This window comes from Argiope bruennichi, chromosome 1 (genome assembly GCF_947563725.1).
Source record: "Argiope bruennichi chromosome 1, qqArgBrue1.1, whole genome shotgun sequence".
Taxonomy (NCBI): domain Eukaryota; kingdom Metazoa; phylum Arthropoda; class Arachnida; order Araneae; family Araneidae; genus Argiope; species Argiope bruennichi.
In genome coordinates this window covers 54,728,682-54,741,377 of record NC_079151.1, presented here as the reverse complement: position 1 = coordinate 54,741,377, position 12,696 = coordinate 54,728,682, and the positions used below count along the sequence as shown (strand labels likewise).

The following is a 12,696-nucleotide window of genomic DNA, read 5'->3' as shown; positions in this document are numbered from 1 at the left end:
ACTCTGTATTAACATATACATTTTATAAAAATTAATAACATTTTAGCATCTTTTGCTCTAAATAATTTGTTATTCAAGAATAATCTATACAATAGCATGAAAACAAGCTTTTGCAAATCTTTTAATAAATTTAAATTATATTTGTGTTCCCTAAAATTCTGTTAAATATTTAATGTAATGTCTCATTATAAGTATTTCAACTTTTAACAAGTTAATTCTTTAAAAAATCTGAAATATGCCTAGTACCTAATGTAATAAATTTTATTCTAATACTCAAAAACCAGGTATGCATGAAATAAGATATGTCACTAATTTTTGTGAAATCTTCTTTGGATAAATGCTGATATTTAGCTGTAACATTATTAAATTAATGTTTGATAAGAATATTTATAGAGCCTCTCAAATATAAAATTAAATTAGTTTGTGAGCATAACATTTATGAAATATTTTAATCAGGAAAAGTATTATGCAATATACTTTCTTTTGTTCACAATTAATGTATATTGTATTCAATACATTTTTTGTTGCAAAATACATTCTTTGTTCCTTTAGTTTGCAAGTTTTCTAAATAATACAAATTAAAACATTTTTCAGTATCCATTGCGTATATTTTAAAATCTGGAATTAACATTTTCTATGACTATTAGTTTAATTCTATTTCTTCTTGAGTCCTTTTGGGCTTCTTAAATTATATGGTTAATAAGTAGTCTTTAATTATTTTACTGTTTTTATGTAAATAATATTGCATCAAAATGATTAATGGAATGTTAACAAGAGGTTTGATTTAATATTTGAATTTCAACATATATTGAAGCATTGAAGAAAATTCATAGTTGTAATATAATCTTAAGAATTACTTTAAATAAAATGGTAGTTTGATTTTTTATACCTAATTGTATTTAAATGCAGTTAAATGATTATTTAGTTTTTTAAAAATGCGATGTCAGTGTGCACTGTCTAAGAAATTATTTCGGTCTAATACCTATACTTATTATCTCAAAAAAAAGATAACATTTCTTTCTTTTATTATTCTAGTTCTGATTCATTAGGTAAAGTATTTGAATGTAACAAAATTATTTTCACTTACTTCAGTATAAAAAGTCTTACAAACCAGGAAAAATATTTATATAGTATTTTACCCCCTTTTTTTTTAATTAAAAGATAATTTCTAACTAACTTTTTTCTTTACTAAAACAAAAATAGTGAAGTAAATTAATATCTGCATTATATATAACACCAATACTAAAAAGTCTTTCTTTTAAAATTATATAGAAAACATTTTGCAAAATAGAAAACGCGTAAATCAGCTGGTTGGAACATATGCTCAACTATAGATTTAAAATACTAACACTTCTGTTGGGACTGTCATATTTCCAAATGCTAGAAGGTGTAAACTATATAATCACAACCCATAAAAAGTAATGAAAAAATGTGTTTATATACTTAAAACTAACCACTATGTAGATACATGCAAAATGCATCAATTACATTTTTATACATTAGCATTTTTATACATTAAATCTCCAATATATACATATATTTTGTTTAGTGTTTAATTTCTTTGCCATGCAAAAGCCTTAAAAAATTGCTAAAATGAAAACAATAATAAGATACAAAAATGGTTTTATTTCTCATTGTATGTATAAAATGTTAAATAAGAGGTAGAAAAATATTTGGCAGTACAATCTAATATTTCTTGGTATTATTTGAGACAAGATTATTAAGAAACTAAAATAAAGACAAATGATGCCTGAAGAAATATTTACAGAATATTAATAGAAATTAGTTTTAAAAAAACAGCACGCACAGAAAAGGTGATATATTATGCAATATGAATGTGGAAATATTTGAAAGAAAAACACACATATATTAAAGAAATATTTATACAAATAATTTTTAATGGATTTAAAAACACTTTGTTTTGAGCAGATTTAATTTTTATTAAATTCAATTTCAGCTTTTGTAGTAGACCAACTTTACTTATAGATTTGATTGAAAATCTATCATAATCTAAAAATTTAATAGTAGAAACTGTTTATAAGGAGAATGTGTTCACATAAAGACATGTTTATCAGTATATTCATGAATGAAATATCATTACTAAAAAATTATTCTTTAATTTCATGAATAATTTTTTATTTCAATGTGATTTTCCCACAAGCAGTTGAAAATGTATATGCATCCTTATTATGAACTAGTTATGATTTTATAAAAATAAACATGGTTAATGAAAATAACTAAACTGAATAGATTTAATTAGCATTTCTATATAAGACCAAATTTAATATCTTAGTTCGAGTGATGTAAATAATAGCTTTCCACTTGTCCTTAAAGGTTTAAATCCTACAAAAAGTCAACTGAAAATATAATCTACAGCAACCATTATCAATATGGTTTTTCTGAATACTTTATTCGCTCCCCCACTTTCTTTTTTTAGATGTGCAGTGTAGCTTAGGAAATTATTTATTCTTGAATACTTTGACTTTTACTAACCACTAAATAATGGCACAAAATTACTTTTTTCTAAATTCAGATTCAAACTGCAAAGTCTGTTTATATTTTTGTAAGAAATTAAATTATAGGATTTATTATTTTTTTCCCCTGGTTGTTTAATTATAGCACATATTATTTAGATTATAGGAAGCTGAATGTTCCTTAGATATTTCAGAATCAAATTTTGTTTAGAATTTCCTTCTGAAAGCTTAAGAAATATTTATCAATGATGTCCAATGAATAGAAATTTTGTAAATCCAATTCCATCATTTTCTTCTGTATGTATTTCTGAATTTCTCCCCCTATTTTGCAGAGTTTTTAATGATGGAACTCTTGAATTAATTCACAATTAAAATGATCATTATGCAGCACAGTAATGGTAAAATCAGAGATGGAAAAAAAAAAAAAAAATTCAAACCTCATATAAGGTATCTGATCATTAAAAAAAAGGTTAAGATGCTCTTAACTATTTTCATGTTGCAAAGAATCAATCATGAAAAAAAAAAAAAGTATTTGTTGGAGGGGGAGCTTTGGCTAACTTCAAAACTCTAATTCATTGGCTTTGTAGGAAGCAGACTTCAAACGGTTTTTACAAAACTTATATACCAGTGGTGCTATTTAGTTTTCAAAATGCTTATAAAAATTGACATTTTTTTTTACCCACAAATTACGCTTAGAAGTGTTAATAATTTACCTGTTAATTGAAAAGTTAAAAAGTGCAGGAATTCAATTATCAAATAAGATGAAATTTTAAAAATGTTATTACTCTCAAAAAATATTTGTTCTAAGCATTTAATTCCTTAGTTGCCTGTTAACCGTTTTCAAATGTCTATTTGAAAATTATGTTTACTTGCTATTGCACAGAATGTGAAAATTTAAAGATTATATCATATTTAAAAAATAATAATCATTAATACAAAAATACCAGTATTTAATTTTCAGTTACACTAAATATTTCATATTCATTTTCAACTCTTGTATTGAAAAGCTATAATATATCCTTTCAAATTTTATAAATTGTAATAGATTTGTAAATTAAAAAGAAATCTAGCTTGGGAAAATTACAAAATTCAGTATAAGTGACTAGTTTGATAAACCACTGACATGAAAAGATGAATTATTATTAGAAGAAACTTTGCTATAAAAATTCTATTATTTTTAATGGCATGTGATTCCTATGGCACTACATGGCATTCAATACTCTTCCAAACATATAACAAACTTCCACATTACAAGTTTACAAAAAACGAACATTACTTGAACACATTTAAAAAAAAATCAATTATAAATACATTTATCTGTTAGAAATAATCATTACATCAAGACTGCCAACATTTATATATGAAAGAGTATTTAAAACATTTATGATGATTTGAGTAAAGATTAAAAGGCACTTTATATTTTCAAGAAAAATACAATATTACATGGTCTAACATAAACTGATATGAAATATTCAACAATAAATAACATTGCTGTACACAAAAAGTGCCAGTGCTTATAAAATAATCTAATTCTGTAAATAGAAAAAGAGCTCATTAAAAAACAAAGCTCCATCTTCAATATCAGACCTAAAATGGAAATGAAATCTCCATGAAGTGATACTGATTTTACAGAAAACTACAATATGATTGACATAATAAAATTGCTTCACAAACAAAAATTTTAATCACACTACTAATAGGAAATTAGAAAATATTGCATTAAGATATTGGCTAGGTACTAACATTCTTAAACTAACCCAACTATTCAATGTATTAACTAAAGAATGGAAAATTTACAGATTTTTTTAAATGATAAATCTGAATTAAAAGTAAAGGAGAATATGAATGTATTGAAACTTTATTGGGTAAACCGATAGATCTATAACTACATGTACTTTAGAGCAATTTTTTTTTTTTTAATTTGAATGAAATAAAATTTTGCAGTTTTCCTTCAATAATTTCTTATATTAAAGAAAAAGCATTTTTTGTGCCATCTGGAAATTTAAAGAAATGTCTTTTATCAAATTTTTTGCAATACAATCTTATCTATGTTTTTAAAATATTTTTAGATATATTTTGCAGCAATACTTCTAATTATTACTAAAATATTTTATACTGAGTTTTTCTTCCAATGATGACCAGCTTGTTCACTGGAAATAATGGTAATCTTTCATTTCAATTAAATCTTACTCATAAATTGTTCATTGTTCTTCAACAAAGTATTTTTAAATATCAAATTGTGATAGGTATTATGATACATTTTAATAACCTTACACTTGTTCTGTTTATTGTGCACATGAATCTTTCTAATGGTGTCAAAATCCCTAGACATCATAGTGCAATTAAAAAAGCAAAACTGTGTGAATGATCTTTTTTTCTAATTTAATGTTATCATTTGCAATAAACAATACTATCTTTTACTTTCTAATTCCTAATGTAAATTGTGCAGATAATTAATAATGTTTCTTCCTTGGCTTATATATTAAATTATTTCTATAAATATTTATATATACAAAATAATCATTAATAAATCAATAAAAATGTGCTCGAAAAATTAATAAGATAGAAATTACAACATGTGATTTTAAATATGATTTCCTACATGTTTTAATGCTTATTTATTAACAATATCTTCTAATTTAGTTTCTTTTATTGGGGAAGGGATGGGTAATTCAGGATTTTTGATGAATAGAATAAAATAGAAGATAGATAGATAAATAGAATAAAATGTGGATAGTAAATAAATACAAATAACTAATTAAAATTTAGTTTTATAATTAAGTTAGATTGTATTTGTAAAAAATAGTCCTATTTTTGAAAATTAGGAATGCATTAATCTATATAAATGTTTTATAAAGCATTTATATTTTTATAAACACAAACTGAACTAAGACGACTGAATCTACAATATACACACTTCTGTCAATAAGAAAAGAATTTCATTTTATGAAAATATTTACTTACTTTATAAGGCCTGGATTTAAAACCATTTGATATATTACGGTGTGCAACAGGTGTTGTGATTGATACATCTTTGAAGAAAGGATGTTTTAAAGCAGCTTCACAAGATATCCTCTCAGTTGGGTTGAAGCATAACATGCGCTAAAGCAAATTATTGAGATTTTGGTAAAATGTAGAAATTATCCATATTATAGCAATTCTAATCATAACAAATAACTGAACAATCTAATTTGTAAAATAAAATTCCTTTGAAAAATTTAAAGCAAAACTCAATTCAAGAATCTTCACAAAGAAGAAAGAAATGGAATTCTAACAAATTCTTCAATATTAATCATTTCTAATATGACAAACAAAAAAAAAATTTCAAAATCTGCAGAAATGAACCAGAATTCTGAGAACTAGAATGATATGCTATATATGTCAACTGATTTCAGAATTCAAAGAAATAAAATAGATAAATGCAAAATTTAATGCAATTACTGCATATTAAACAAGCAATAAGAAAGAATTTCAATTTTAAAAACAATATAAGAATGTATTTAAAACCTATATAAGTAAATATAACTAATGGGGAAAATTAGTTGATCTTGATTACTTTCACAGATAATTCATAATAGATATGACAATGAACAGCATTTACTCTATTTTCAGACTGTTATGAAGTGTATCTCATTTTGCAAAATTATCCATGTGCTTTAATTCATCATAAATCACATACTTAATAATGTAAATATTTCTTACAATCATTTTTTTATGTATTTCACGAAAACAATTTCAGACAGTAATTCATTCTGATGGCATCTTCTGTCTATTAACTGCTAAGGCAAGTGATTTATAAATAGCAAGCAAGTAAAGAAAATTCTTCAGTAAAAAAACTAATCATTGTAATGATAAAATAAGTTTTAAAATAAATTGAATTGACAACAAAACATTTCATATGTATCTCAAATATAAATAATCAATGGAAGATAGACACTGAAAGTTTGTAATCACATGAACTTACTTTTAATAAATCTAAACCATCAGAACAGATTTCTGGTATAACACTCTGTAGAGGTATGCCTTTGTAAAATCTGAAAGATGTCCATGATAAAGATACATCTTTTGGCCATTCAGATTGCTTGGGACTTCCAATGACTCTAAAAACAGATAACTTATTTATAAACTAGTCCTAGAAATAAAGGATAATATAAAATACAAAAATTTTACAGAAAATATTAAAAAATAGTTTAGCTTACTCAAATATCTTAGCTAGCTGATCTACCTCATTTTCTCCAGGAAATAAAGGTCTGTAATCAAGAGGGGAAAATGGTTTAAATCATCAGAAATATTATAAATAAAATTCAACAATATTCCTTTTAAAATATGGTTATTTATTTAATTCACCTTAAATTTATTTTTGCTAAATAAAAATTTAACTTTCATATAAATAAAAAAATCTAACAAATTTATTCTGATCAGTATAAAAACCATTGATAACTCAAATGTTTTAATAATTTTAATTACATTAAAATGAAATATTATCATGAGTTTATTTAGGGTTTGGGCATAAACTTAGGTTTAAATAATAAAAATCTTTTTTTTGGGGAGGGGGGGGGCTGCATAATTTATTGATACATTATACATACTCTCTTTTGTACAATTCAGCTAAAATGCATCCACTACTCCAAACATCAACTGCAGAAGCATATGATTGATATAGCAAAACTTCTGGGGGCCTGTACCATAAAGTTACAACCTATGAAAAATCAAAATGAGTTATTAACGAAGTTGATCCAATTTTAGCAAAAAAATTATCAGATGAAAATGTAATTAATTTTTGGACATAAAAAAAATAATTAATAAAGCACAGAAAATTATATATGAATTTAATCATTTAAACATGATTTTCAAACATTTTATTTCAGTGTATATAATTTAATTACAACCATTCAAAAAATATATCTAGTTTCAAATAAATAATGTCATTTTCTAATATATATATATGTCTGTGAATTAATCAAATATGATTTATACAGCACAGTTTATACTTATTTGCAACAAAAGGCAATAACTTTCCATTTGTTTCTATAAATTTAAGATATAACAATATTTTTAACAATATGTACGATAAAAAATTTATAAATTATTCTCACCATAATGTTGTAAGTGTAGGTAACTTTAAAAAAGCATTCCTATATTATTCTTAAATATATCAGAATCAGCACTGCATTAGTAATATTTTGCATGAACTATGGTGTAAATACCTCCCTTTAAAATTTTATGACACTTCTCCATGCTTACAATGAAAATGTAAAGTTACAAAATAGTTAATTACCAAAAAAGAATGCATAACTTTTTATCTGAAAAAAGTTGCCCCTTTTAATGGTGTTCTAAGGTGAAAACATAAAGAAATGTATAATCAATAGTTCATGTTTTTAAAAAAATCCAAACAATTATACAAAAATACCAAATTTTTGAATAGTGGAAGGGAGAATGAAAACTTCTCAATCAGCTACTCACTACAGATGTTAAAGCTATTTGACCACTGTATATTCTTGCTAATCCAAAGTCTGCCAGCTTGACAACTCCTTGATTTGACACTAAAATATTCTGTGGCTTAAGATCTCGATGCAAAACTCGATTAAAATGCAAGAAATCTAAACCATTAAGTAGCTGAAAAAACAAATCCTAAAAATAGAAGAGAAAATATCAAATAATCTGCTTAAAACATAATAAAAGGGAAAAAAAGTTATCTTATTCTTTTCACCTAAAAATTTCAAGAATCAACAATGTTTAAATTGCATAAAAAAATTTTAATTACCTTTCAGAGCAAAAACAGTACATATTTTACTAGTTAAAAATTAAAAATTTGCAGATTAGTTCTGATTAACAACTTGAATACATAATATATATCATATATAAAAATAACATGAATACAAATATAATAATAGTCAATTAATACAATCAATTATTGTTACAAAATTTATACAGCACTCTGAAAAGTTTTTTTTTTATTTTATTTTATTTATTTTTTTAATATCTTGCAATTTATACTTTATAATCCTTCAAAGATACAAAAACATACAAAAAGTGCTATCTAACTATTTCTGAATTGATTATTAAATTGATATTTGAAGATCAAAATCGTAGCAAATCAAGGATTCATAAAGAAGAATATCCTTAGTTGCACAGAAGGGATGACAAAAACCACACTTAGAATGAAGAGAACATTCCTTGTCATTTGCATCTTCCTTAAAGAAGATTGAAGAAAAGATTGAGTCATCTGTCATAAATATCTCTTAAAGTGATTAAAGTTATTTCAGCAGGACTTTTTTAACTGGGTACCAACCACAAATAATGAAATGTAGAAACCCCGATAAGAAACACTGCCAGAATTATTTACAAAATTTTAATTAAAACTCTTATATAGCATCAGGAAAAAAAGTCAAAGAAAACCATTTTGATTAAAATGCTCTCATTTTAATTAGACAAATAACTATTCAAGACAAAATTTTCTTTAATTTATCTAACAATCTAAAAAATCTATTTTCTTATTTAGCTTCCATTTCTGGAATCATTACAAAATATTTCAAATAAAAATCAGACCATGAAAATCTGAGTCTTCTAAATAGGAGAACAAAAAAAAAAAAATTAATCCCTGACTTAGAGAACTGAAAATTGGCAAATCAGTATACTTAAGTACTAAAGTTTTCTAGCATTTAGAAAAATCTTAAAAATTTCAGTGGAAGAATTATACAGCATATTATTAAATAAAATTGATAAAAATCAAAAGGAAAAAGTAATAGAATCCATAGAATACTTTACATTTTTAAAAAATATTTTATAGAATCAACAATAAATCTTTTAATTCTTTTACCATGATCAAAAGAAAATATATTCTTTGCAACACAAAATTCACTTACTTTGATCTTTTCTGGACTTAAACCTGGTGCAGGACATCTTTCCAAATAAGTTGCTAAATCCTGATCAACATGTTCAAATACAAGATATACAAGCATCTGTCTTTCATTTTCTAACTTGCGTCCATGACATATATCAAGTAATCTGAAAAAATCCAATATGTTTTATTTTCCACAAGTTTTGAGTAGAATTTCATCTTTCAAGTTAAATTATGTTAATTAAATATTTATATGCAATATAATTACTTTTTAAAATAAATAAAATATTTTTAAAAAGTAATTATATTGCATATAAATATTTAATTAACATATCTATAAATACAGTTAATGAACAACATCTAAATATAAGTTAAACATGAAAAATTTACTGTAAACCATTTCTTGCAGTTAAGTTTGTTCAATTTATCAGTTTTGACAGAAGAGAAAAATAGGTAAATAATTTCTCATCCCAATGTCCTTCCAATTTCATTTCTTCAGCGAAAAAAACAAAAAGCATAATTAAATTAAACACACACAAAAAAACTTTTTACTAAATTTAAATACTGTTAGAAAAATGAAGTTTGATAAATGATTTCTACAATATTTATGTTATGCCCTAAGTATAAATCACATTAACTTATAAATAATGGGCATGGAGGAAAGAAAAAAAAACTAATATTTTTTTTAATGAAGATAATGGTAAGTGGCCAAAAACATCAATATAAATTAATTTTTAACTTCATTCATAGTCTTGATATTAGATTCAAGATAGATACAATTTTTGAACAAATCAAATTTTACAGCAAATAGCAAGTACAGAACCCTCAACTTTCCGTGATATTTGCACATCTAGTGACACTAAGACTGGTATTTGAAGCATCAATACTTCACTTTTCTCTAGTATCTACTCCACATATTTGTCAACTTGATCTAAATCTCTACACTATAATAACGATGCACTAGTAATAAAGGTGTGTATATGTGTGTGTGTGCGAGAGAGAGAGAGAGAGAGTGTATGCACTCAACAGGCCAGGCTGTTTAACCTAGAGGCAACTTGAAACATATGTAATTTGTAGATTTTTTTTTATTTTAATTGATCAAAAATTAAGTGCAATTTTGATATTTTTCCCTACGAATAATTTCCTAAACCATTTCAACACAAAAATTATTTTTACATTATACTAAAATTTTTAAAAAATATCTTTTTTATTGGAAGCCGTTTTTTTTAAAATAATTTTTGACTGTATTATTTTATATGCATTTTTCAACTTAATTTTAAGAACATTAAAATATAAAAAATAAATTAATTTTTATTGATATTACAAATATTTCATCCTGGTTTTTTTCTTCCCTTCTTTGTAGAGGATTGGATCTATTTTTCTACATTGAGTAAGTTTTAGTTATAGCATGATTTTAACAAAATGTTTGAAATTTTATTATACTTGTAATTAAAGTTTAGTTTCAAAAATATTTATCCATTTCTTTATCTGAGGTGCCCCCAATTTTAAATATGCTGCATTTTCCTTGCTATAATTGCGTGCACAAAATTGCAGTCAGAAAATTAGGAAAATGCATAGCAAAATGAACAAACCCGTGTAAGGCTTCTAAAACAGTGCGAGTTTATATGCTATTTATCAAAACTTGAAGTTAAAAATATTTTGCTGGGGAAGATATTAAAATCAAGTTATACAAAATATTCAACAGATATTGTAACAATCATTAATCTAGCTGAACTGGTTGGTCGACGAAGGCAGCTAGTTAATAATAAAGATAATTCATGCATGCAATAAACAAAATAGGTAGATATTATCACAATTTTATGCTTTTCTTTATGCGTATGTTTTTGTGGCAATCCTAAACATTAAAGTAATGCACACAAAGAATTTAACGGAAATTAAACACGACCAATAATTTCTACGAGCCTGATAGTCGCCAAATGCGGTTGATAAATAAATAAAATTCCATAAATAATTCCAGCTGGTAATAAATGAGAGTTCCATAAAGTGAGACTGCTCCAAAAGTATTAAATTCTCTTTCAAAATCTCCTTTCATCTAACTGTAAAAGTGAAGCCAAATTACTGCATAGTTCAATAATAGTACAATTCTTGCAATAAAACTTTTAATATTCTTGAAGTTTACGATATATCTGGAATTTCAAATAAAGAAAAAAAATTTAATTTGATTTCCTTTACTAATTAACCAAAACAAACTAAAAATTAATTCAGATTATCAAAAACTGCACATGTGAATATCGAAAATAAATCTATTATTCAGTGAATTAAAAATTAATTTGATCAGTTCCTGGTAATTTAAATTTATCTGAAAACGGTTTCAGTTTTTAAGATTTTTTTTTTTTTAAATTAGTTAAAAGATAAGATTTAAGCAACCCCCTTTCCCTTTTTTAAAAAATACAAAGAATTTATCTCATATTCAATTTTTTTTTTTTTTTTTCTTTGTCAATACGTCGTAACATTTCCAACTATTTCTTCAAATGAATTCCCCTTAATAAGAAAGGCGGGGGGATTTAAATCCTTTATTCAAGGTTAATAAGATTACTTCAATTGCTTTTCCATCGAAATGACGTAATACCAAAACCGGAGGTTGTGGTGAGGGGTTATTGAAAAGGAAATCTATTGACAATCGGAGAGCAGGTGGTGTTCACAGTACAAAAAAGAAAAGAAACCGGAAGGACCACTAATACATACTATCTAGGTGACAAAGGCGTGAACTTCCGGTGTGCCAAGTAGTAATTCCATTTGTTGAAGGTTACGATTCCACATGTTCGACATCGAAGAAAAACAAACTTAATTTGATATCAGAAACAAGCAATTAACGTTCGTATGTTCCTTATAAATACTTATAGCAAAGATTCCGGCTACGCACTTCTCTCTTCATTCTCATTCAGAATATAAATAATTCTAAACAATTTTTATTCTATGAATAAGCTTATATTCTATTTATTAAAAAAATATGTACTTTTAGCTCATTCTTCTAAATTTTAATAAATCATTTTTAAAGATCAAATAGTATAACCAAAAGATGAAAAAAAATTGAAGAAATACATTAAGTTTAAAATTGAAGCATAAACAATTATAAAAATTATACCGTTTAACCCGAATCGTCAAAAATGTTTGTGCTTATGTGATCTGCAACCATTTCTCAATTGCAATCAATGAAATATTAAAATACATAAAATTACTCCTAGTGACGGCTCGATACTATTTTTTTTTTTTAATTCTACAATTTTGACGTAAAATACACAAGCCAGATTTCTTTCATCAAAATAACTGTTTTTAAATTATCGCGGGCAGGCAGATTTCAATCCGATTTTTCCATAGCAAAGTCTAAAATATGGAAATCTAAGTGTCAAGTTCGAATTA

The 12,696-nt window shown here is 24.9% G+C and overlaps 1 protein-coding gene across 3 annotated transcripts in view; it reads right to left on the bottom strand.

Annotated features, from left to right (window-relative positions):
- Nucleotides 1–1,932: 1,932 nt before the first annotated feature.
- The window catches only part of LOC129978396 (cyclin-dependent kinase 4-like), a 31,312-nt gene continuing 20,548 nt past the window's right edge, over nt 1,933–12,696 (bottom strand). For 2 of the 3 annotated variants that reach the window (XM_056090631.1, XM_056090632.1), the window contains exons 3-9: nt 9,341–9,482; nt 7,938–8,105; nt 7,064–7,173; nt 6,674–6,724; nt 6,439–6,574; nt 5,439–5,576; nt 1,933–4,061 (exon numbers count right to left, since the gene is read on the bottom strand). In XM_056090631.1, the coding sequence (XP_055946606.1) occupies nt 4,056–4,061; nt 5,439–5,576; nt 6,439–6,574; nt 6,674–6,724; nt 7,064–7,173; nt 7,938–8,105; nt 9,341–9,482 (751 nt within the window). In that variant the 3' untranslated portion in view covers nt 1,933–4,055. The remainder of the gene's footprint in view (nt 4,062–5,438; nt 5,577–6,438; nt 6,575–6,673; nt 6,725–7,063; nt 7,174–7,937; nt 8,106–9,340; nt 9,483–12,696) is intronic. The other variant, XM_056090630.1, reaches the window with a different exon arrangement.